Source organism: Ischnura elegans, chromosome 2, assembly GCF_921293095.1.
Source record: "Ischnura elegans chromosome 2, ioIscEleg1.1, whole genome shotgun sequence".
Taxonomy (NCBI): Eukaryota; Metazoa; Arthropoda; class Insecta; order Odonata; family Coenagrionidae; genus Ischnura; species Ischnura elegans.
Genome location: NC_060247.1, coordinates 92,767,622 through 92,793,102, shown reverse-complemented (window position 1 = coordinate 92,793,102; position 25,481 = coordinate 92,767,622). Strand labels below are relative to the sequence as shown.

At 38.5% G+C, this 25,481-nt stretch overlaps 1 protein-coding gene across 3 annotated transcripts; it reads right to left on the bottom strand.

Annotated features, from left to right (window-relative positions):
* Positions 1–1,681: 1,681 nt before the first annotated feature.
* LOC124154169 (probable cysteine--tRNA ligase, mitochondrial) lies at positions 1,682–25,465 on the bottom strand. 3 transcript variants are annotated; one of them, XR_006863850.1, is made up of 11 exons: positions 24,981–25,465; positions 24,782–24,899; positions 20,184–20,361; positions 19,650–19,887; positions 18,132–18,265; positions 6,905–7,036; positions 3,259–3,395; positions 3,060–3,182; positions 2,638–2,973; positions 2,314–2,447; positions 1,682–2,063 (listed from the first exon to the last, which is right to left on the bottom strand). XR_006863850.1 is itself a non-coding variant. In XM_046527731.1 (10 exons), exons 1-10 carry the CDS (start codon positions 25,316–25,318, stop codon positions 2,004–2,006), a joined length of 1,794 nt encoding a protein of 597 aa, XP_046383687.1. In that variant the 5' UTR covers positions 25,319–25,465; the 3' UTR covers positions 1,682–2,003. The 3 variants fall into 3 exon arrangements, 1 of the variants encoding a protein (XP_046383687.1); XR_006863851.1 differs by having other exon boundaries at positions 1,987–2,063; positions 2,363–2,447; XM_046527731.1 differs by lacking the exon at positions 2,314–2,447.
* Positions 25,466–25,481: the final 16 nt, after the last annotated feature.

The following is a 25,481-nucleotide window of genomic DNA, read 5'->3' as shown; positions in this document are numbered from 1 at the left end:
GGCCTTCCGCCAAAAAAAAAAAAAAAAAAAAATAAGATGAACGGTTCAAAATGGTGATTTTTACGGCCTTCTAAGGGACATTTTATTAATCCTCACACTATTCTACAAGCAATATTAATCATATTAAGTAAAATAGATTTAACTTAAAAATTTCTGTGAGTTCTGGGGGGGGGGGTTTTATCCCCCAAAACCCCCCCTTGCTGCGCCACTGGATAGGTGAATAATGGAAGATCCTACAAGAGATGACAATCCAAATTCTGTTTATCCCATTGGAAGAGGCAATCCCTATTTTGTTAGCACATATTGAATGGACTATTTAATTGAGGTAGATTTAAGCTTGAGGCACCTGATACCACTCACTGGTCCAGCCTCCCTTATGACCTATCGCTCGAATTATCTTGGCATAAAGTGTGTAGTTGGGTATTACCGTTGCTGTTGGTGAGGAGGCAAACTTTTCTCTGCACTGGGCTGCATGCCAAAGGGCGCAGTACTTCCTGGAAAATTTATTTAATCCAGACTCGCATGGTATGCCTTTCACTTTGGCAGCAGATTGAGTTTTGGTATTGAAAGATACTCCCTATTACCATTTTAGCACTGGGGGATGAAGTACACTGATGTAGTTTGTGCCTTCACTAGACTATTTGTTTCATTTATAATGACTCGTCATTTTCAGGAAAAATATGGATGAAAGAAATGCGTAGTCCAATCCCTTCTCTCTCTTTAAGTCTGGGTTGCAGAGTGAAATGTTTGACATTAGCAGAGCATCACCTACTCTGCAGTTGAATTTTGAAAGCCAACCACTGCTATAATTGTGTGAAAAATCCACAGAGAAAAAATCATTCCCCTTGACCAGGATTTAAACCTGGATCCCCAGATTTCTAGTCAAGTGCTTTAGCCAGTTAAGCTACTGAGGCATCATTCTTCCCTGTGGAAATTTGTGGACTAAACCGGACAAGGTGGTATGGACTGCTGAGCATATGATGCCACGAGCAGTACAAATCGTGTGCACAGTGACACAGCCGGAGAGCAAAGCCCAAACTTTGACCACATAAAGGTGGTCGCTCTTGACTAATTTAAGAATACAGGGACTAGCCATGATAATAACTTTACGGGAGTCACCCGCAATGCACAAATTGTGAAAAAAATCCACAGAAAAAATCATTCGCCTTGACCAGGATTCGAACCTGGATCCCCTCATTTCCAGTTGAGTGCTTTAGCCAGTTATCATAGTTTAGCTAGGCATACTTGCTAAAGCAACTCAACTGGCTAAAGCATTCGGGTTCGAATCCTGGTCAAGGCGAATGAATTTTTCTCTGTGGATTTTTCACACAATTTGTGCATTGCGAATGACTCCCGTACAGTTGTAACCGAGGCTAGTCCCGGTATTGTTGAATTAGTCACTGCTATAATGCTCATCCCAAGTTACATTTTTCAATTGCTTCACAGAACTTTACATACTTACTTCAACACCATCAACTCACTGAAGATCTGCTCTTAGCATAGCCATGACTTGCCTGTGTGGTGCTGCTGCAGCATACTTAACCGCTGGTATGCATTTGGGCTTAAATGAGGACGACTATGAGGGATCTGATCTTGGCATTGCTTATAGCTAATTAATATAATCTTTTTTTTAACTCACTATGTATGTACTACACATACAGGTTTTTTTAAACAAAATAGATAACTTTCCATAAAACCTTTATTACATAAGTTTACATAAAAATTGGATCAGACCATATGTTGAAAGTGGACTTTCAATGAGGTAACAATTACTGATTTACAGGAGCTCAATGATGACTATGATGTACACAAAAATTCAGACAACTCCAGTCCCCGAAGTTATATCATTGCTCCAGCTTACTTTTTTACAAAAAGAGTTATTTTAACTCTTCCATTAAATGTAACTAACATTTTTTCCTCTCTTCATTCATTCACTACCTTGCATCACCATTATTTTCCAGATGCTCTACTTACATACTTTATATATATTACATGAAAGATAATTATCTTGTGGGTTTACTATCAACTTCAGCAATAGACCATGATGATGTCTTGCCATGATCCTAGATCAAAAGAAAAGAAAATATAAAATTTAGTTCATTTGATTTATGAATGATAATCTCCATTCCATATGACTCAAATATTCTCCCATTTACTGATAGTTCAATCAAAATGTAATAAGTCACTTGGTTTAGGATAAAAATGAAATTACACAAAAAGATAACCATTCTGGGTTTCATAAAAATAATTAAGAAGCAGTAATATTTCAAACAGTAAAACTTCATACAAAGGACAGACGGAAAACTTACATACCTACTTTAAGAGAGAAAAAATACACTCAATGACTTGAGACTTTACTTACATTATTGTGCAACATTTTGCAAGTAAATTTGTTCAAATTTTTTTCTCAAACTGATACCTTAGAAAATAATATCAGCACGACCACACTTGTACCAATAAAATTATTCAAAATACATGAAAAAGAGTTTTAAGGTGAAAAATTAGGGGTTTCTCTTCAAGATTGCACTGTATATTTCTAGATACAGCAAGTTCAAATGAAAAAAAACTCTGATTAATGATAGTGTTATGGTGTTCAAGTAAGCTGAAACATACACATACACTGCTAAATATTCTTACTTTCACTGCTATTCCCTTGGAAGCCATGTTTTTCCTATAACCATCACAGGCTTGCAAAATTTTATTCACATATTCACGGCTAACGTCATCTTTGGAGAGCTTCAGTTCATTTATGGTCAAACAGCGTATCTCATTCCTAAACTCAACAGACATGTCTAATAGATTGCTCCAGTCCATGGCAGAACCCATTTCATTGGGTGAATCATGACTCCTGGAAATTTCATAATATTTTAAGTCAATTCCTAACTTTTCCAATGTTCTCGCAATCATAATGGCAACTGCTGCTATTGGAGCAGTGGAATTGCTTTCAAGGTTTAGATTGGCTTTGGATAGTTTCTGAAAAAGAAAAATAAATATAAATTATTTTTATTAGTAACACCATAAAAGACAAAACACTGAAAATCAATGCATATAAAACTCACACTACTTGGATTGAGTATCTTGTTACAGTAAGAAATCAATTCTATCAGAGCATTCATTGCAGATGGAGTATTAAAGTCATCCGCAAAAGAACTCAGCATTTTCTCCTCAAACTGATTGACAGCCTACAAAAATAACAAAAACGAGTAAGCCCAAGACCAACATGTGCATTTGTGTCTCAAATTTGCAACAAATAAGCACCTTATCAAGTTCATTTATATCCAAGTAAACTGGTTGCTTTTTCCCATGAATATAGGCACTTGCATCAGCTAAAAAGCTCTCTATTTTGGACATGGTTGCAACTGCATTTCCCATAGTTTCTTCTGTATAAGCCACACCTTGAACGAGAAAAAATTTATTCAGTACCTAGTCTAAAATAAATTATATATAGCTTTAAATAGTGTTCAAATATAATTTTTCCCCATGCTTGCAAACTTGCTCATGCCCATTATTGATACAGTCTCTGTGTAACATAACAAGGACAATAGATACAACAAAATCAAGTTATCAAAGTGCGATTGATTTAAGATAAAAATGCACACCTCAATTCAACAAATCTTTTTCCCTAAGGATCTCAGATTTTGATAGAAATTTCTCTATGGGTATATATGAATATTAAAATAAATATCCCAAGGCCGTTTTGCAGAAGAAAACTTTGTGCATTTAAGGGGTGTTTAAATATTTTTGCCAAAAAATGTGACTTTAATCACATCATTTATTCTTTTTCGCCACTTAATTGTCACAAAACCATGATTTATGGTTTATTTTAAAGCTAAAACTTTGCACGATACACTCAATGTGCAAAAAATTCATGAAATGGTCTTTTACATAATTGCAAGAATGTTTAAAACAATGTTCATTAACTTTTCCCAAATACCGTATAAGCGCGTGTAAGAGGCGCACCTTTTTCCCCAGAAATTGCAGCCGAAAATGAGGGTGCGCCTCTTACACAAACTTCTTATCTTCCCCCCCCTCCCCTTCACCGGTCGCAAGTCTAAGGGGAACTGAGTGTCCTTGGTTTTCAGTGTGAGTCAGTCATCTGTAATCCTAGGTAAAAACAAGCGGTAGGCAGGGGAGTTTCTCCCTTAGTGACGTATTTTTAAAATGCTCCTGTTTGCTTTTCTTGTAAGCATCGCGCCGTCACGTCGGTACCCCGGAGGTGAACATGGAAAAGATCGCGCGGGGGTTTTTCGCTCCGGAGGGCGCGCTAAATTTACTGCCACGAGTGGGCATCCCGCGGCATTTATACTGCATATAGTAATCGGCTATCAAACGTAGAGAAACGCGTATTTTTGGATGACATACCTGGTCAATAGTCAATATCTATCTTGCCGAGTGATTTCCATTACGCTGAGGACCTGATTTTCCAAAAATCATCTTCAGACGCTAATATGAGGATTATTGCAACTAAAAATTATATTGGTGTCAAAACCTGCGCTTTAAATAATTCGAACGAGTGTGTTCATTGTTGGACTTAATTGTGGATGGAAGAAATGCTTGTAAGTGAAGAGCGCGGAAGGAGATGTCCAGGGGAAGGAGCGCTATCCCTCCGTCTTCGAAGCAAGCAACGAAATACGGAGGGGAAGGAGCGCGCTCCTTCCCCTCCCTATTTCAAGTTACGAGGCTATGAGCGAAGGAGCACGGGAAGAACACGTCCGATCTTGCATGTGACGTCGTTGCCTTCAAAGCGAAGGGGCGAAGGCGCAGCAATGTGATATACGCAGTTCGCGTTGCCTAAAGTTTCCAGTCCGTCTCGTCTTGTATGAATGCGCTTATGCTACGCTTGTTTCTTCCGAAATTGTCCTGTTTGGACTATTTTGAATATTAGTAGCCTTGTTGTAACTATAAATCTTTGTGTCAAACAATTAGAGCTCAAAAAACTTAAATTCTGTCATATATGCGTCGCGTTAGATCTCTTTCTTTTTTTTGAACCTCGTGCGTGTCATACAATTATTGAAAGCTATCGAGATATCTTCGGGCTCAGTAGTTGACTCACCTAGCATTTGGCCCCCATAAAATGGGAAATCGATCAAGGCCAGTTGGTGAGACGGGGTAGGGATGAGACACGTTTCCATTGTTCCCCTATAACTTGATGTTTTCCTATTTCCTGTGGGGTCTCGGAAAGGAAAAAAAAACGGCAGAGGCATTGGCTGATGGAGGGCCGAGTGTGGTTCCGTTAATTCTACGACGTGGTTATTATCCCACGGCGCTGAGATTGTTGTCCAAGCTCTTGGGAAGGTTCATGCTATTTGCCTGTCGTGTTTTGCCTTAAAATTTTCCACGGCTGCAATTCTATTGCAATACTCCTGCGAGAGCATCTAAACAAAATTCTTCGTGAATAGGACAAGCATCGTAGAGCAACGGCGTATGCGAAGAGAGGATCGGAACTCTTTCTACTCCCTCTTATGCCGCTATTACCGCCGCAGTTATCAAAATTTCCCCTTTCAATTAATATTGAAAGAGGAAAGTTCGATAACTGTCGAAATTCCAGGCGTACGTCTGCAACTCCGCGCGATAGTATAAAAAAAATGCCGCAAAATTTTTTTCTTCATAGCTCCGATGCTCAAAATAGGGGTGCGCCTCTTACACACGCTTATACGGTATTCCATCTCAGAACTGAACTAAATTTTTATTTTATACTCTAAACACATTTATCTTACTCATAAAAAATATTTTGTGGCCACTGATAAATAGATTTTTAGAATATATTTAAATAATTATCTTTTTCTCCCACAACGTAGATATGATAACCACATCAAACCATAGTAATGTGACATACAGCTTTAATTACGAACTATAAAAGGTGCTAATATCAGTATGTACCTATATTATCAAAAATATGCTTTTGATGAACCTAATGCAACAGCTGCACTGAAGATTTGAATCAAACAAGCATCTAACATGACTTAATTTTCAAGTTTATTCTTGCATAAATGGTTCTGCATGATGCTACTTCTTGTTTTGAAATGACGAGACATTATTTAAACAAATTGTTTAATCATTGTCTGAAGTCGTATCTGAATGACAAATACTTGTTTTATAACTAAGTTGCTCCATGTTGCTTTGGTTTGAAGTTAATGTTTAGATTTTAGGGTGGATTAAAGGATTCTCCAGTGGAACATGTTGACTTAAAGAGGAAACAGTTTAGAATTCCACCTTAATTTCATCTTTTGGTTAACAGTGTGAAGCATGGTTAGTTAGCTGCCTTCCACAGTAATGGAAATCCTTTTGCTGACTGCTGATAGGTTAGAATTATCTTCCATGTACTACTGACTGGCTGGCACCTGTCCACAAACTACCACTGATTAAGGGACAATGGCTACCCAATCAGTGAGGTACAAAAGAGAACACTAGCCAGGGTTCGGCAGAAGGATGGCTTGCACCATCAAAGGCAATGAACTAACCAGGGTAAACATGTTTGGAAATCGTGGAAAATTGGAAGTACATATATGTTTCAATATGGAAAAATTCCACTCCATCATGCTTGAATCTTTTGATTTCATTAACGTGTTTGACCAAATGATGAAAGCAGGATGGCTTTTGAGACTGTTACTCTCTTAAGTCAACCTAAATGGCTACAGAACCCAGAATCATATCATGATTACAATTTGTAGGAGTTCACTTTCCCATTAAGGAAGCCTTACAGTAATTAAGACTACCTATTTATTTATTTTCTTGTCGCTGCACCTGACACAATAGCAGTAGTTAGCTCAATTTCAAGATTAAAATTTCATTAGTTGAGCCCACCTGTGTTGGACAGCAAACACTGACAAATAATTTATTGGTAACAGTACATATGAAAGATTTGTCAACAAAACAGACTATCATGTTACACCGGTATACCCACCTGATCTGTAATGCGACATGAGGCAAAATATCCGGAACTGATTAGCTGTATGGTTTGATAAAAACTCCCTGATACTCATAGTATTCTTCAAGGACTTGGACATTTTTTGCTGCCCTTTGAGATGTAGATGCCCTGAAACACATTAAAAACTGGCAGATAATGCAGAAAAATGCCATATGATAATAATAATTTTTATGACCCATGATTACGGTTACGAGTGATATCTACCATTAAGTATTAAAGTAAATTTTGTATCCATAAGAGGATGATAAAATTAGGGTAAATACAGAAAACAATTTCATATTCAAATGCCTATTCACAAAAAGGATGTTTTAAAAACATATATGTAACTTCAAATAACCTTAAAATAGATTACAGTAGACGCTCGTTATTACGAACAACCTTATTACGAAGTCCTTGTTATTACAAAGCAAATACAGTGGAACTTGGTTAGTACGTTCCTCCTTAGTACGTTTTCCTCCTTAGTACGACGATTTCTCTCCGTCCCGGTACCATCAGAACAAAATACAGGCAAAAGTATTTGGTTAGTACGTTTGAAAAAATTGCGATTTCCTGGTTAGTACGCTTAATTGCTAGCTGTGACGCAACCCGCAATTCGTTCTCCAGTATCTTCTTAAGGGTCGTAAAGCTCCGAATTCATGATTTAATTTATTATTACTAGCCATTAACATTCTTGCATTCATTCCACACATCTTTCTTCGCCCGTGATTTATTCAAATGCATTTCTCAATTCTTATGACGTGATAAATAATCAAACATGGCCATTTATCAGGAATCAGTCTGACTATGCAAAACTGCAGCCAATAAGAAGCCCCAATTTTCCCCACCCCGAGCTCCTCACCTTCTGTTGCCTCTAGAGTGCCCACTGCGCACAAATTTCACGAGTGGGCAATTGTTGCTATTGCACGAGTTATCATGATGAAGAAATGAGTCTTATCCAATTCCCACTTTATCTAAAGCAGTACTGCACGACGTCAATGCTACGGAATACGTGCATATTTGACTACTGCTGCGGGAGCAGACGATGCTCTGGATCTCCACACGAAGCTTAGCTTAAAAATACTTGGTCTCGGCACGAAAGCAGACGACATTAAACAAATTTTTAAAGTAAATTTCAACTGTATAATATAAAATCTTCTTGTAATTACGTCGTATTCTAATAATCTTGCGTGTTATTATTCGATATATCGATCAATATGGCTTTATTCCAGAAGCGAATGTGTACGGCTGTTGCCTTAATTTAAGGTTAATATAATTTTGTCCAATTTTTATGAAGTTTAAAAACAACCCGTTGACATACTCAGGGTTGTTGTTATATTCTCCGAGTATGCTGTGACAAAAAAGAAATGACTTAGCTTTACTTGTCCTCTTTCTATAAATACATATAGGATAAATCACGGGAGAAAGACGCCGTATTTCGTCTTCGGGAAATCTATGAAACATTGTGATTTTTATTCACATGGTATTGTTTTTCAATGTAGCGCCCATTTTCTTTATTTTAAAGGTTAAAAGAGTTCAGGAAGGCGATCCTACGAGAACTACCGATAGTAATTGTTATTATAACAACTTTTCCACAGATTGCAATTACCCCATCTACTATTTTTTACTTTCCTCGTTAGCACGTTTTCCTGGTTAGTACGTTCATTTTTTGTGGTCCCTTCAGAATCGTACTAAACAAGTTCCACTGTAGTTGGTCCTGACGAAACAGCCTATCCAATGTATGGCAAAAAGAAACGTTATTAACAAATTACGAATAACAATCCCAGCCCTGCCGGCTACAAAAAGAACATTATTACAAAGTTCCACGAATAAGCAACGGCATTTAGGTGGATATACACTACGCTACGTTAAAACCAATGTGCTACGATTACAGTATCCTCTTGCACTGGGCGCAAGACCGTCAATTATGGTTATTTCTTCAGTAGGAGATACTTCAGTATGTAAGCAACCTCATATAATAAGCTTCATTTCTGCGGAATCATGGTGACCCACTCACTACCGCTCGTAAATAGGACGCACAGTCAGTCCTCTTCCTACGCACATTCGATTAATGAACTTTCAGAGATATTATTATTATAGTATTCTACCGATTAAGGTAGGTTTCCAAGGAGTATTCGAGAAGCGAACTGGGATCCTCCCTTTCCTTCCAGCACTGCCTTCTTTAATTCACTGTAAGGCCTACTCTCTTTCAATCTATCTAAAAAACCTATTCTTTTCCTTCCCCTCCCTCGTTTACCTAACATTCTACCCTCCAACACTATTTTCAGCATCCCCTCACCACTAGGCACTAACTCCATCCATACCTTCTGTTTCCTGCGTATCTCATCTAAAAGCTGCCTCTCCTCGCCAACCATATCCAGCACTTCGTCGTTCCTTTTCCTCTCCGTCCATTTCACCCTCTCCATTCTTCTCCATACCCACATCTCGAATGCCTCCAATCTTCTCTCGTCTTCTTTCCTCAGTGTCCACATTTCCGCACCGTAGAGAGCTACACTCCAAATCAAACTCTTCACCAGCCTTTTCTTTAAACTCTTACACAACGATCCTCTCAGAAGCTCCTTCCTGTTCATGAACGCCTCCTTTGCTAATGCTATTCTCTTCCTGATGTTCTTACTACTGTATCCATTTTCCTCTAACGTACTGCCTAAATAGTTGAATTGCTCAACCTGCTCAAGTTTTTCACCACCCACCTTTATCTTGAGTCTCACATTCCTCGCTCGTGATGCTTTACAAAACCGCATAACCTTAGTTTTCTTGTGATTAATCCTCATCCCATACTCCTCGCAATGTTCGTATAACGCATCCACTAGAGCCTGAAGCCCCCTCGCTGACTGGCTGATCAACGCTTGGTCATCCGCGAATCTCACTGATTTGAACATCATTCCTCCCACTTTTATCCCAGCTTCTAACTCATCCCACGCTTCCCTTACCATCTCTTCAGCGTACACGTTAAAGAGCAGCGGCGATAGAGGACAGCCTTGCCTCACACCTCGGCCAATGCTTGCCCACCCAGATTCTCCGTCCGCTATCCTCACTAGTGCAATCTGGGCCATATACAGATTACGAATCAGTCGTCTATCCCTCCAATCTACACCCATTCTCTTGAGAATATCCATAAGCTTCACCCAGTTCACCCTATCAAACGCTTTCTCAAAATCCATGAAACACACACATACGTCCTGGTCATATTCTAGCCTCCTCTCCACGAGGGACCTCATTATTGCTATTGCATCACGAGTTGACTTCCCTTTTCTGAAACCAAACTGATCTTCGCCCAAATATTCGTTTGCCCTCGCCTCCATTCGTCTGTTCAATATCCTCAGTACCACTTTCGCCGCATGCGATATTAGGCTGATAGTCCTATAATCTCCGCATTCCACAGCTTTCTTCTTCTTCGGAAGTGGAATTAAAACCGTCTTCACGAAATCTTCCGGCCAACATCCCTCCACGTAGATCCTGCGCACTAGTTCGAAAAACCTTTTCTTACCTTCCTTCCCTAGATTCTTCAGAAGCTCACACGGGATATTGTCCACGCCTACTGCTTTCCTAGCCTTCATATCACGGAGTGCTCTCTCTATTTCCGAATCTAATATCCCCGGCCCAAGATTGTCCTCCTCCACTGCACTTTCCTCCTCTAGAGTCAATCTCTCTGGTCTGTTATTTCCGTCATACAGGTCCTCCACGTATTCCTTCCACCTACCCTGTACCTCTGCTCGCTCGGTTAGCATCCTCCCATCCTTAGCCTTAATTTTAGACATGGTTTGTCCTCTTTTGCCGCCCGATAGCGACTTAACTTTGGCGTACAACGCGCCTACTTCTCCATCCTTCTGGAACTTTTCCATTTCCTCACATTGTGTTTTCCACCAAGCCTCCCTTGCCCTCTTAGTTTCACGTCGTAATCGATTATTCAATTCCCTATACATTCTTTTGCCCTGTTCTGTGTCCACGTTCTTCCACTTCCTTCTCTCCTCCATTTCTTTTACCATTGCCTCCGTTATCCACGGCTTCTTTATCCTTCTACTGTCCACGTAGCCAATTGACTTCTCCGCCGCTTTGACTATTCCCGTTTTAATATTATCCCATCTTTCCTCAACAGTCTTGGTGCTGTCAATGTCCCGCATACTAATGTCCACTAGTTCCTGATATTCTCTCCTCATGCTCCCTTTCAGGGCTTCTACGTTCCATTTCTTCGTCTTCCTAACTCTTATAAGTCTTTTGAATCTTACGTTGCATTTCATGAGCACTAGATTGTGGTCCAAATCCTCATCCGCTGCAGGGAAGCTGCGCAAGTTTTTCACACTATTCCTAAACCTCTGTCTTACCATAATGTAGTCTATTTGATATCTCCCCACATCCCCTGGACTTTTCCACGTGTACCTTCGCCCTTTATGATGATTGAACCACGTGTTTGTGATGAATAATTTGTTTCTCCTACAAAATTCTGCTGCTTTCTCTCCCCTGTCGTTCCGTTTTCCTAGACCAAAATATCCTATTTCGTTTCCATCCCTGCCTTCCCCGACTGAGGCGTTCCAGTCCCCCATTACTACCAGATTTTTCGTACCTGGTGTGTCTCTAATTATTTCCTCGAGCTGTTCATACACCTCATCTACTTCTTCCTCCCTATGATTGCTAGTGGGCATGTAAACCTGGACCACCACAAGGTTGGTGGGCCGCGCCTCAATTTCTACCGCCAGAATCCTTTCGCTTACCTGGTCTATATCTACCACACGCTTACCCATCTTCCCGTTTAGTACTAAAGCTACCCCCCGCTGGCTTTCTTCCCCTCCACTATACATAACCCTATACCCATCACTCCAATAGTCCCCCCCATCCCTCCACCTCACCTCGCATAATCCTAAGATGTCTATCCTCCCTTTATCCATTTCCCTTTTGATATTTTCTAATTTCCCCGCCCTCATCATAGTCCTCACATTCCACGTCCCTACATTTAAAGCCGACTTCTTCTTCTCCATCTTCTTGGACTTCTTTTCTTCTTTCTTCATTGCTGCTGCTGATGGTGATGATGATAAGTCTCTGCAAGGATTTCGCATGTTGGCGACCCCGAGGACCTTGCCGACCTCGCTGCCGTGCCCGACACCCGCCCTTTGCGGACGGGTCCCGGGCGATGAGATTCCGAGGCTCATTTGGTTGTACTCCATGTGTTCAGGGAAGAGATAGTTGGTAGGGTTTCCCACTTCCATTCCAACAGTGTTTTTCACGTGACACCATCACGTGGACTACCTTTCGTCTGGCTCCTACCCTTCGACCTATCTGGCATGGGTGGCCCTACCGGGAATAATTTAGAATTAATCCCGTCAGTGCAGCTCTAGGGGTCATAGGAACGTGCAAGCCTTTCCACCGCGACAAGGTTGTAGCCCAAGGGAAAGGTTCAGAGATATGAATATATGAAAAATTCAAGCGTACCCGAAATTTCAAATTTGGCGCCTTTCGAGTTGGCCGACCCTACGCGGTGTGGCGTAAAGGAACTCCCACTTTAGGCATAATCTGAACAAAGTATCACTTAATGTGATATGAAGTCAGGAACTGCTCAGCGTTTCGCCTGTTTTTCCTTCCCGCGGACGACAATTTTTTTCGGCTCCGGCTGCGTCGCACTCCCAGCTAGATTAGTTCGTCACAATAGAGTTCACGCACGATTGTAATGCAGTGTTGCATTCTGCAGGATAACCGCACTTGTCAATACCTAGAGTAGCTTTATGAAGTAAAGATTCTTAAAAGAAACGTTCACACGAACTTCGTTATTACGAACCTCCGGGTTTTCCGTCCCGTCAACCTCGTTATAACGAGGGTATACTGTATTTAATTTTTATATAATTGATCATTTTGATTGATGCAAGAGGTCATTTCACTACCAACACAAGACGTTCTTAAATATTTTCTGGACCAAATATTTCCTTATGCGCATCAATTGTGAATCCCAGCCAATGAGAAGCCATTATTTCAAACACAGGCGTTTTGCATTTAAAGGCTGATGCAAAACCAACTAGTAACACTCTCAAGTTACATTAAAATTCTCAAAGAAACACTTGGTGTAGATTCATATACCATTCATAAGAATATATACTTTAATTATGCAATCAGGGGTGGGATCCAAATGTTAAACATGGTTAAAAGTTAACACAGTCACTCAACAAATATGTAATTCATTATTAATTTATAATCACGTGTAAATTAAGCTTTGCACTGTATTTAAAATCTGTGAAAGTGCAACCAGACCACTCACAAGCAAGGACAATATTAAGTTTGCTTTTCCCCTGGTAAATCTTGAAATAATATTGAGGTATATCAACAGATTCCAAAAATATCATTAATGCCCCAACCATTCTTGTCTGAACCAGTGCTACTTGTCCAGAATTAAGCAACTCCATTACATATCCCTGCTAAGCTAGAAATAAAGTTTCACAAGACAATGGCCTTGTGGCTAAAAGGGAAGAATTTACCAGACTCCTTGCAGAGCATGAAGAGTAATGGGGAAAGTAAGTCATGCCGCAATCAGAAGTTGGCCAAAAACACAACAGATTTTAAAACACCATAATAACTGGGTGAAGGAGTTTGCAATTACATTGTCCGGAAGAACCAAACAAGTGACCTTCAGCACTGTTTTTTTTCCAAGGAATAACATGGCACACCCTACATAAGTCTGCCTCAACCTTGTAAGTCCCCACAGTTGAGTGTTTCAACCAATAAATGAGCACATAGCAGGTTTAAGTTACTATGTATTAGTTTCAGGAATCCTAGGCATCAAAGCGAGTTGTTCATTACTGTAAATAGCATGAAGCTTAATTTCTAGTACATTTTTATCCATGAGAACTCTTCATGATTTTCATTAATGTTTTTAACATTACACAATAACATTTTTAAAAGCCATGTACATATTTCAGTAAAAGCTATCCTGAGAAAAGAGCTAAACTAAATCTTCCTTGAATTATAAACTCTTTCCGTTTACCTTGTCTATAAATTGTCATCATCCATGTGGTATCCCAAGAATTTTCATACTTCTTAATGATCAACTGCACATTTTATTTGCTTCATAATTCTTCAAACATGCAATATTGATTTGGGGACTGCTATGGTAAATTAAACAATTTAAATATAAATATCAATAAATATTATCTGTACTTAAGAAATTAGGAAAGAAAGTAAATTGCAAATGCTAAAAATACCTTTTTATGCACAGCATTCCCTTACAGCTATTCATCTTTTTTCAAATGATCAACAAGAGGGAGATTCTATTGCACTGCCTCATCCTTATCTCCTAAACCTAGCAATTCAATCCCAAAGAAAACCACAGGCTCATGAGGCAAACTCTTACAAATTGGGCATTTTTTCCTCACTGGTTACTTTTTTTGAGGTGTGAGCCAGCCCAAGCTAAACGTTAGAGCAACCATGCAATGATGAACTAATTATATGACATCAATCCTTTGAGGATGTCCAAGCATTATGAAAGCACTCTTAGGGTAGATTACGGGTTACAAGTTTGTTTACTTTTTCCTGAAAAAGGGGTAGGGGCAATAATGGATACGGAAACAACTCAAAGGGGGGAGGGGGAGGCAAGCAAACAAAAATTGATACAAGCAACAGCCACAATGAAAAATGTGAGCATAAATTAAATCCTTCACCGTATGCAAAATATAGTCCTACATAACTAATAAAATATTTTTCCATAAAAACACTGCACTAAGGACATTTATAAATCATGTTATGATAGAAAGATTGGTAATTACTTTGGCTACAATGTTAACTTTTGAGCACAAAGTAGATAACTGATATCCTTTGATATTCTTGGTATATCCCCATGGTACTCAAAATTCCATATCCCTTGTGCTGGCTCCGTTGCTGCACATCCGATATTGATACATTAATACATACTTCAATACATATAAATTATCAATAATTACTACTTAAGTGCTTTAACATAATTTACTTTCTCACAGTACTCTTGTGACATTGCTTTAGAAATAAAAACAGTATTAAATATTAGTTTTTTTACTTAAAGCATTTTAAAAAAATCAAAAGACCTTACGTAAGCTAGAAAGTGTGGGGGTTTGCCAAATGCATATTTTTATTAGAAGAGTAGGGGATCAAAATTGGGGAAAAAATGCTTAAATAATCCTTGAACTCACAAGGAGACTTTGCCTTCCTGATGTCAAGAAGGAAGATGAAACCTTTTTTTTATTTGAAATTAGACACTTAGATGGGAATACTGTTGAATGGTTTTGTCCATATACGCCTGGGTTTGAAAGAAAAAATCATTTAAAAATTTAAAAATATGGTTACGTTGAATTTAATTTTAAAAATTTCGCTTATTGTTAAACGCCAATTTGGCCGAGTGGTAGCGTGCTGCGCTTCTGTTGTGAAAGACCAGGGTTCGAGACTCGGAAAGAGAAAATTTTTTCCAATCTGCCACCTCCTCCATTTTTTTGTAATTTGTTCCATCTTCTTCAGATTTGTTCATTTAGGGCGCTTTACATTTTTTTTTACTTGACTGCTTTTTGAGAATAAGCCCTAAACTGACATTTATGCCGCTAGCTAACCCTTGCTTCGAATTATTCTTTCCGAGCCAAGATTCCGATTCCGAGCGAAGAAACTGCAGAATAGATTTTTAAATATTTCTGTTGTGTATTCTAAATCTGGAAAACTTACGACTGGGTTGTATTTCAAGTTTAAAAAAAATGTTCTCCAGTTTCTTCGCTCACTCGCGGACCAAAATCACCTCCAGGCTCTGACATGCACAATAAAAACTTTAGGAAGCAGCTTTCCTGAGGCCGTAATAGCATACTGCGCTGTATATGAGTGTATTACTTTTATCACGCTCCCAAGAGCCACCTGAAAATAATTCTCTTCTGTCTTGGAGAGCATTCTCTTTATATCCACCTCTACTGACACCCGGTCTGATCTGTATTAATTACGAAATCTATTACATTTGGAGATTGAGCTTTTTGTTTGCTTCTGAAACGTCATTTCTGATTGCAATATTTCTTCAGCACACACTTGCTCGCCCGCTGACACGTATTTTGTTATTTTACCTTGCGCGATTCGGTGTCTCATCTTGAAAGATGCAACCCATGAAGCACTGGCAGAGAATTCAAATCCTGGAGATATGTGCTGAAATCACGCTGAAATAGCATATTCTTGTAAAGTCCGAATCATCACTGGCTCATTCCTGTTCCTGGCTTCAACAAAGCGATCGTATACCCATCTGTCGATCATTTCAAGCTTGTCGAGTTTCCTTCCCCCTGATTGTATATCTTTCTCCTGTATGGAACCTGGGAAACTCTCCGGAGACAGTGATTTAAACTCTTTTGCTTTGGAAATGAGTTCCCTTCACTTTGATGCCAGCACCACAGTTTTATCACTCCTGATTTGATGAATCTTGGCACGGAAAGAATAATTCGAAGCAAGGGTTAGCTAGCGACATAAATGTCAGTTTAGGGCTTATTCTCAAAAAGCAGTCAAGTAAAAAAAAATGTAAAGCGCCCTAAATGAACAAATCTGAAGAAGATGGAACAAATTACAAAAAAATGGAGGAGGTGGCAGACTGGAAAAAATTTTCTCTCCCCAAGTCTAAAACCCTGGTCATTCGCTATAAAAGCGCAGCACGCTACCACTGGGCCAAATCGGCGTTAAAGAATAAGCGAAATTTTTAAAATTAAATTCAACGTAACCATATTTTTAAATTTTAAAATGCTTTTTTCTCTCAAACCCAGGCGTATATGGACAAAACCCTTCGACAGTATTCCCATCTAAGTGTCTACTTTCTCACAAAAAAGGTTTCATCTTCTTTCTTGACATCAGTAAGGCATAGTCTCCTTGTCAGTTACTTTCCCAAGAGCAGTACATTTCTTGTTACTGAAGTGTATAAAATCATACATGTACATATTGTGACATACCGACCATATGTCACGTATTTTCTTTCGCTGTGTAATGACCCGAGTAGGGGATGATCACATATGTGTGGGTGAGCCTGCGTATGTCTGAGTGTGTGCGTGGATAGTTTGTCATGCCCCGGGCATGAGGTACAAGTGACTCACAAGTGTTTAGTGTTTGGTCAGCACGGACCGGTGGTTGCCCCACTCAACAGTGAGGCCCAAGTGTAACCCCTCTTGTCCCAAAAAGACCCATCCCCTGTGTATCATCCCCCTCCACATCACTATAAATCCGCGGATGGAGAGAGCCTCGTGGCGAGAAATGCTAGTTTGGTCGACGGGGCGAGAAACACTATCCTGATCGACAGAGAACGGGATTGGTGACGTGCCAGATTGGTCGTCATTTTTCTGGGTGTAACCAGAGAGTGCTGTTTAGCGGGACGAGATTGTCTACGGAGGTAGCCAGCAGCGGAAAGCAACATTGCAGACGAGCGACAGACAGGACCAACGCCCAGAGGTCGGGAGGAAGACAGCCCTCGATCCCACGGACATTTGGGGTCCAACGTGTCGCATCATCGACGGCTCCTACTGCTCAAGGCTCCGACGAAACCGTAAGAACGTCGCAGTTAGCGACCCGTCCCCGTGCTCGTTTGCCCAGACCCGATTTAATCCCCAAACTGTGTAGCCAAAATATTTGGGTTCTTTCTCTCTATCCCGGTGCGCCGTATCTAATCACCAAAATGTTGACTCCTTGTCAGAAATCTGATTCAGTGTTACCACGAAAGCAGCCTAAAAACTTAATTTGGGCAAATTGTAAACTCGGCCCATGAATTCTACAAATCACAAATTGTTTCTTTTTGTATTCTTTTGGAGGGGGGGCAATTGAATCCTATCATCTTGTGCATTTTTCGTTCACCTCATTTTCATCAGGTTATTTAAGTTCGATAAATGTGTGTATATGCTATGTCTGAAGTGGAAAATATATTTTTTTGTGTCTCAAAGTACTCGATAATTGTTCGATCATTCCGTACTCGGGACCATTGATGCCCTCCCCACTAAATAAAATATGTGGCGTTTTCATGCTCCGTCACAATAAATAATTTAAAAGTACCAAGAACTAAAATATATTTTAGCACACCTAGCAATACACCATTAACCTATAAATTTTTACATGGATATTTATGGATATGGATTCAGGATTTTAATATGACTTGATAATTAATGGTTGCAAATCTATTCGTGCCGACAATTAAGAATATCCAGAAATTAAGTTCTACAGTTTTAACTAAAAGACAATGAAGACATGCTGAATCATTAGATACCTGAATGAATCCAGTAGTTCACCCACTGAGAAACACCATGGTGTGCACAACTTTGAGCTTCTTCATTCTCATGGTGAGGAAATATCAAATCAACACCACCAGAGTGCAGGTCAACTGTAGGGCCAAAAAGTTTGCTGTAAGAAATGAGAGACAAAGAAGTCCTATCAATAAGAGATTACTATTCTAACTATAAAGTTTATTCACATAACCCACAATCACTAAAAAATATTTTTTAAATCTCTTAATTTTTCTCAGCTCACTGTTTAATTGAATTATTATCTGGAATAACTACAATCATGTGCAAACTACATTTCACGACCACAACTGCTGGTAAACCCAATCTACAATGATTACTTTAATGTTCAGACACAAGAACCACTTAGTTATCCCTTAATGAAGCAATACTTCCTCTTCGAAAGCATTCAGGCAATAATTACAGTACTACACCAATAAATGACAGATTGATGGTAAAGAGAGTTAAAAAAAAAGAAGAAAACAAACCCAAAACAGCAGAGAAATGTGTTATGCATTGATAATTAGAATCAGGATGAAGGTGCAACAAATTTCCTACACATTTCATTTTGTAGTCACAAGGACTTAAAGGACACCAGGAGATTGATTTGATATGCCAAGGTAGAACTCACCCTCCATAGATTCTAGATGACAACATGTGAATTGCATATTAATAACATTAAGGGCCATGCACTTAGACCAGAAAATGCAGTTCATTGTAAGAATTCTGTGAGTGGAACGGAAAGATATGTTATGACAAAATTTTATCTTCCCCACTCAGCTATTCTCTTGTAAGTTTAAATTGAAAATATGCTTAAGGTGCCTCTTACTTTAAATGACTAGGTGACATCATTAGAGTTCTGGTTCATTAATTCATTAATGGAGATCATTACATAGAGGAAATTAATCACTAACAAGAGTGTAAACTAAAAGGAACCACATGAGGCCAATATCTCAGGAAGATGAGTAGCTGAGACCCACTCAGCAGGAGCCTGCGACACTATCAGCTTGTCTGTGAATGGTTGAGTCAATTTTATCATAAATAGTTCTAGAATCAACCAATCGATAAAAAAAATGGGACATACAGGCATCTATTTTTCTAATTACATATATCACAATCAACCATACAAGAAAACTGGTCAATGAGTCCATTTTTTCCCCCAGGGAATTTGAAATTCCTCTCAATGATTAAAAAACAATGTGTTCTGTGTTTTACGAGACAGAGTTAAATCTATCAGAGCATAGGACCATTTATGTAGTTTCCTCAGCAGTATAGCTCAATTTCAGGCTTCTTGTGACCTCAAATATCCACTGAACAGCTGTTAAGAAGCAGCAATAAAACACGACAAAGAAGCCAGCCAGGTAACAAAGACCCTCTGATCAGTAACCTGAAGCTTAACTCATTGGCCCTTCTTAGTCCAACTTCGCTCAAGATATGAAAATAGATATAATAACTCAAGCGATATCATACATACACATTTACAATCCAAAAATGACCCAAATTACCTGGCCATTGCAGAGCATTCTATGTGCCACCCAGGCCGTCCTCTTCCCCAGGGACTGGGCCAGCCAGGTTCATCTGCATTGGGACTAGCCTTCCATAATGCAAAATCTACTGGTGATCTTTTATATCTGACGCTCTGATCAACATTTCTTGATTCACTATAATTCTCTGCCTCCTCCGGTAGAAATGACATAAATTTTCCATAGTTGCCATAGGAACAAGTATCAAAATAAACAGATCCTTAAAAATAAAAAGAAAAAAAATGTAGAAAAGGGGGCATACTTATTTCATCTTAACACTCAAGCAATTGAGCTGGTGCACTGAGTGTGCCAGTGGTTACATTTTTTTAAGTAACAATTTTATCCATTCATTTCAAACCATTCAGCACTCCTCAAGTCAACTACATAATAACTTTAAACAGACTTGATATCTTAATCTTACTCATCTGCTGACATATATTGAGTTTCATTCCCACTGTGGCCATCACAGATATCTTAACCTACATTTAAGCTAAAAGAGTGAAAATTTTTGCTTACCATCTCCAGCAGTATATGCTTTTCCTACTTCAATTAACCTAGATGTAAAAGAAATGATCTCTTCAATATGTCTGGTCACTTTCAGAGGTGTATTAGGGGGGATAACATTTAACACCCTCATATCCTCCCAGAATTCAGCTTCATATTGATGGGATATGCTACTGAAATCTTCATTCCTCTATAAATAGAAGATTCAAACATTAAGAATGGCAGGTTCATATAATTCATATAATAAAAAACTATTAGACATGATTCAATAGGGATCTTAAATCAATGGAGAGAATGTTAGGAAAAACTGTCAAGGCTAGTACCAGTATAAGCCCCCTTGAATGTTTTTCTACTGACAATTAATGTATAGAGTAGGAAAATATTACATGAGGGAAAAAGCAATAAAATGACAGAAGCCAAAAAGAAAAATACATAGCAAAAATTAAAAGTAAAAGGAAAAAAGAGAGTGGGTCCCCCCAAAAAGAGTATTATTCCTTTGAAGATAACTAAACCAATATGAATGAAAATTTTTCCTAATTCAGGTAAATATTTTGCAGAGGAATAAATAATTTTCCTCGACCTTGAATCAAACAAGGGTCCTATAAATCCATTCAGGGAGATTTAAACTTTTTTTTAGGGAGTATGACGCAAATATTACACAAATTAAAGTATACAAATGGCTCACTTCTTGTGTTTTTAGGCACCCAATTGATTCGCACCATTTTTAATGAATGCCATACATTTCTGGTTTGATGAGTGTCTATAAAAATTTTTTATCTTTCCAGCCCAGGAATCTTAAGAAGATTATTTTTTCATAAGTTTTAATTGTTTTATAGAAATTACTAGAGGTATCATTTTGATGAGAAAATATTTTTACTAGCCCGAATATATTGTTCTTAAATACACCAACGGATAAAGTTCGCCATGAAAAATATTTCACTTATTGTTAGCTTGGATTCGAACCTGGATCTCCCAATTGCCAGTCAGGTGTGTCAGCCAGTTACACCACCAAGCCATTTTCTTAGAGCAAACTTCGGGATGGGTTTTACCAAACAAGATGTTGAGGTCACAAGTCCACACTGTGGCACATGTGGTGGGGGTCATCGGGCTTAGTAAGAACATGTGCCACAGTGTGGACTTATGACGTCAACATCTTGTTTGGTAGATTTGGGTTTGAATCCCGGTTAAGTCAAATAGTTTTTCATGGCGAACTTCATCCGTTGTTGTATTTAACTTTGCACCCAAGCGTGTGACTGTGTACAAAGTCACTTGTTCCCACAGTTCCTTGATATTTTTCTCAGCCAATTAATCACAGTTTTAAAGGTATGTTCCATCTTTATTGTGAAAAACACTTTTTACTTTTTTCACTTGTGAGACATTCATGTCACATTGGGATTTAAATGATTCAAAACACACAGCACTCAGCCACTTCCATTCACTGACTTTCGATTTGCAAGTCATATGAAATTTTCTCATCCAAACGCTTCTGTATGGGATTTTATTTGTAATGTACATGGTTTTTTTTGGTCTTGCTTGTATTATTTATAATGAGTGTGCAAAGTGCTTGTGTCCAATATTTTTCTGAAATAATCTCGTTCTCTAGACACCCGAGTTGCTTTGTACAGGAAGTTTGCACAAGAAGACACACAGTTTCTGCCAGTAGTCTCTTAGTTGGCGTGCTCCTATAAAAGAGGAATAGTATAGTAGATTTTGTGCTAAAAGTGCACTTATTATGGATGCATCAAACTAAGTATTTCAGTATAAAACAACTCGCAGTGATACAGGCCACTGATAGTTGTCCAATGACAGACAGATTGGTCCACTTCAGGGTAGGGTGCAAGTTTGCCAGGTAAGAAAGCAAAACGCCTACATCACCCGTAAACAAAAGGGTTCCGTGAAGCAAGGAGCCAGAAGAGAAAATGAGCATGAAGGACCCAAAGGAAAAATCCCATGTTTTGGTGATTCGAAGAAAGGGATTGTTTTGGTGGTTCAGGCTTATTTCGGTGCTCCACATGCATGTGACAATGTCATATGACTAGGCAAAGGTGCATTTGGGGGACAGTGATTGGCTGCAAACTGTGCTGGTGCAGGGTTTTCTGTCCCTCCTTTTGACCTGTCATTGGACAACTCTCGCCGGGCGGACTGTATGCAAGGTATCGAGGAGTACAGTTATCCTGCAAAATGCAACACTGCATTACAATTGTGTGCTAACTCACAATTGTGAAGAACTGATCTAGCTGGGTGTGCAACGCAGGCAGAGCCAAAAAAAATCACTCTCTGCGGGAAGGAAGAATGGACAAAACGCTGAAAAGTTCCTAACTTCACCCCGGATTCAATGATACTTAGTTCAGATTATGCCCAAAGTGCGAGTTCCTCTATGCAACACAACGTCACATCAGCCAAATCGAAAGGTGCCGAATTCAAAATTTTTGGATGCTCGTATATCTGAAAGATTGTGCATCTCAAAGTCTGCAGATGTAATGCTGGTAGTGTTCTGAATTTCATATTCACAGAGTGTTAGTTTTTATACATAATTAAAAAAAAACAAAAAATTGTGTAAGATTTAACACTTTTCTGGCGAACAACATGTAAAAACTCTTCTCGGGATACCGTGCGGGTAAGATTATACTCATTCTCACGGCAAGCGAGTCGGTACCCGAAACGTCGGCGCTCTCATATAATCTTACCCACGCGATATCCCGAGAATTTTTTACAAACAAAAAATTGATTTCACAAGGAAGATGATTCTGCAGAAAATGAGTGTACATCTACCGAAATCGACAAAGCTGTGATAAGGAATGCTACTGCTTCATAAATAACATCAAGATTGCAACTAGTTCTTTGAGGACCCCAGCCATGACTGCATTGGAAACCTCTTCAATGACTAGGAAATAAAACAACCAGTGGAAATTTGAGAAGTCAATTGTTGACCTTCCAAATAGTCACTGGATGGGATCATTACCTAACAAACCTATAGAACTACTGCCTCCTTTGGAACTATTTCATTTTTTATTGATTTGATGGACATGCTTTAAAAGCTGCACCAAATAAATGAAAGATCAATTACATGAAATATGAGATAAGTTTTACAGTACATTACTATAGCTCTTGTCAAGGGATGAATACTCTACTTGCAGCACATTTTATAACAAAGAGGATAAAAAGATAAGCTTTCTCTTACTCTTTTGTAATTCAACCACATAAGAACTGGAAAATTAGAACATTCATGAATGAGTGCCAAGGCCTACAGCCGATTCTCCATGTTGGAGCACATCCAAAAGTTTTCACCAAAGCATAACACTCAATCCAATTGCAGAAACAAGGTTCTGAGATTTATACCATGTGTCATATATCATTGTGAAAAGAGGTATAAGTAGAGTAAGCAAACAATTTGATCCTCATATGATACCAAGTGCACCTATGCTAGACAGTTAATTTTTTTCCAAGAGTTTCATTAAAAATAAATATTTTTTGAACTTTCTGTCCATAAATCTTTCTGTTTGTAGCAATATTATTCTATAGCAAAGGCCATGCGTCAAAGGTAAAAATGTGTATATCAACAATGGAATATAATTAAAATTAAATTTCTCTAAATGCCATAATTTTTGACTCCTTACAGGGCCAATGTGACATGTACATCACATATCTATTTCTCTATTGTCCATGAGAGAGATCTAATGAAAAAAGCTGTGGCTTAAGGGAGGTAATAGAAGACAAATTTAACAATAAAATATTTTCTCTGACATAAATAATAATTTGGACGAGAAAGACTCAACCATTTGAGTTAACCTCGTTGATTAGCCTCTTTATCTTCACAGGTCAAATATTTTTTTTCCATTTTGAGCACACTTGCAATTGACTTTATGCACTAGGTAGTGGGTAATACTACCACAAAAAGTTACCTCAAGTCTTGATGTGCTTATTATCATCATATTTTTGTAGAGGACAGTATGATCATATAAAATAATCATCCAGATTTGAATCATGTTGCAATTTGAGTGTCACCTCTCTAAGCAGACAGTCCAACACTATGTTTGCTGAATGGGAATAACCTCCGCCTATCAGATGAAACAATCAATGCGAACCAAAATGTACTGATATGAACATGCTGGCAAAAGTCAATCAAATCAATGCGAAAATGGGAAAATTTTTGGCTATGAGACAAATAACTTTAAGTTATACATTTTTTCATTATTTGATTTTTCCAAGCTCAATTAAACATTTAGAATTTGTATTCCTTCTAAAGATTATAGCACTGATAGAATTAATGTTACTGCGGAACTGAAGAGAAATATGTAAGAGTTAAGATGAATGGTTGATTAAAAAAGCTTCCTTATGCTGCAGATTAACTGTGGATGAATCCTTTAAAAAATTAAGCACCAAAATATTTCTAGGAACTGTTAAAAAACTGAAGATAAATATAGGCGTTAAGGTATACATACTCAAATCAAATACCCCTAAAGTGATAATAACTCAGAATATAGGTAAAAATGGATTGAGGCGTCTCTTGGGAATTTTTATGTAGGCAAAATATGTTAAGGGAATGAAAATTACGATACATCGAAATGTATCATAAAGATACAAATGAATCTTTACAGACAAGCTCTCACCTGCTTTGCTTTGTTAATGATCTTGTCGTCTACGTCTGTTACGCTCATAGCCATCACTACATTGATACCGAAAAATTGTTCCAATATTCTTCGGACAACGTCGAATCTCACGTAACAACTGTCAAATGAAATGAAATGGCCTTTTTTTAAATTGGAAATTCGAGAAAAAAATATAAAAATAAAAAGCTTAAAAACTCACCAGGCATGCCCTAAATGAGCTGAGTCGTACACAGTTGGCCCACACATGTACCAAGTAGCAAAAGACTTATTTTTTAAAACCAGAGGAACTTTATGCTTAGTTATGGGATTGTGGATCATAATGTTCGTTTTGTATCCTGAAGGCAACTTCCACTTGCGACTACCATTACCATGATTGTCACCATTTCTTCGAGTCAGAATCAGTGCTCCCACAGGGGGATGTTTAAGAAGATTATTCACCCCACTACTGACCAAAAAGGATCGAAATCTATCAAGAGTGAAACCAGGAACCAAATGTTTTCGTAGTTGAAACTGCTTACACGTTTGCGTTAAATGCATTCCCACGAAATTGAACCACAATCAATTGGCATACGTCATTAAAACAAAAGGTACTGAAGCATCTACTCGTAATAAGCACACATTATACACCATAGCGGTACAAATATGACTTATATCATAATATCATTTCACCCGCTACACTTTGATGCGCATAACGTCATTG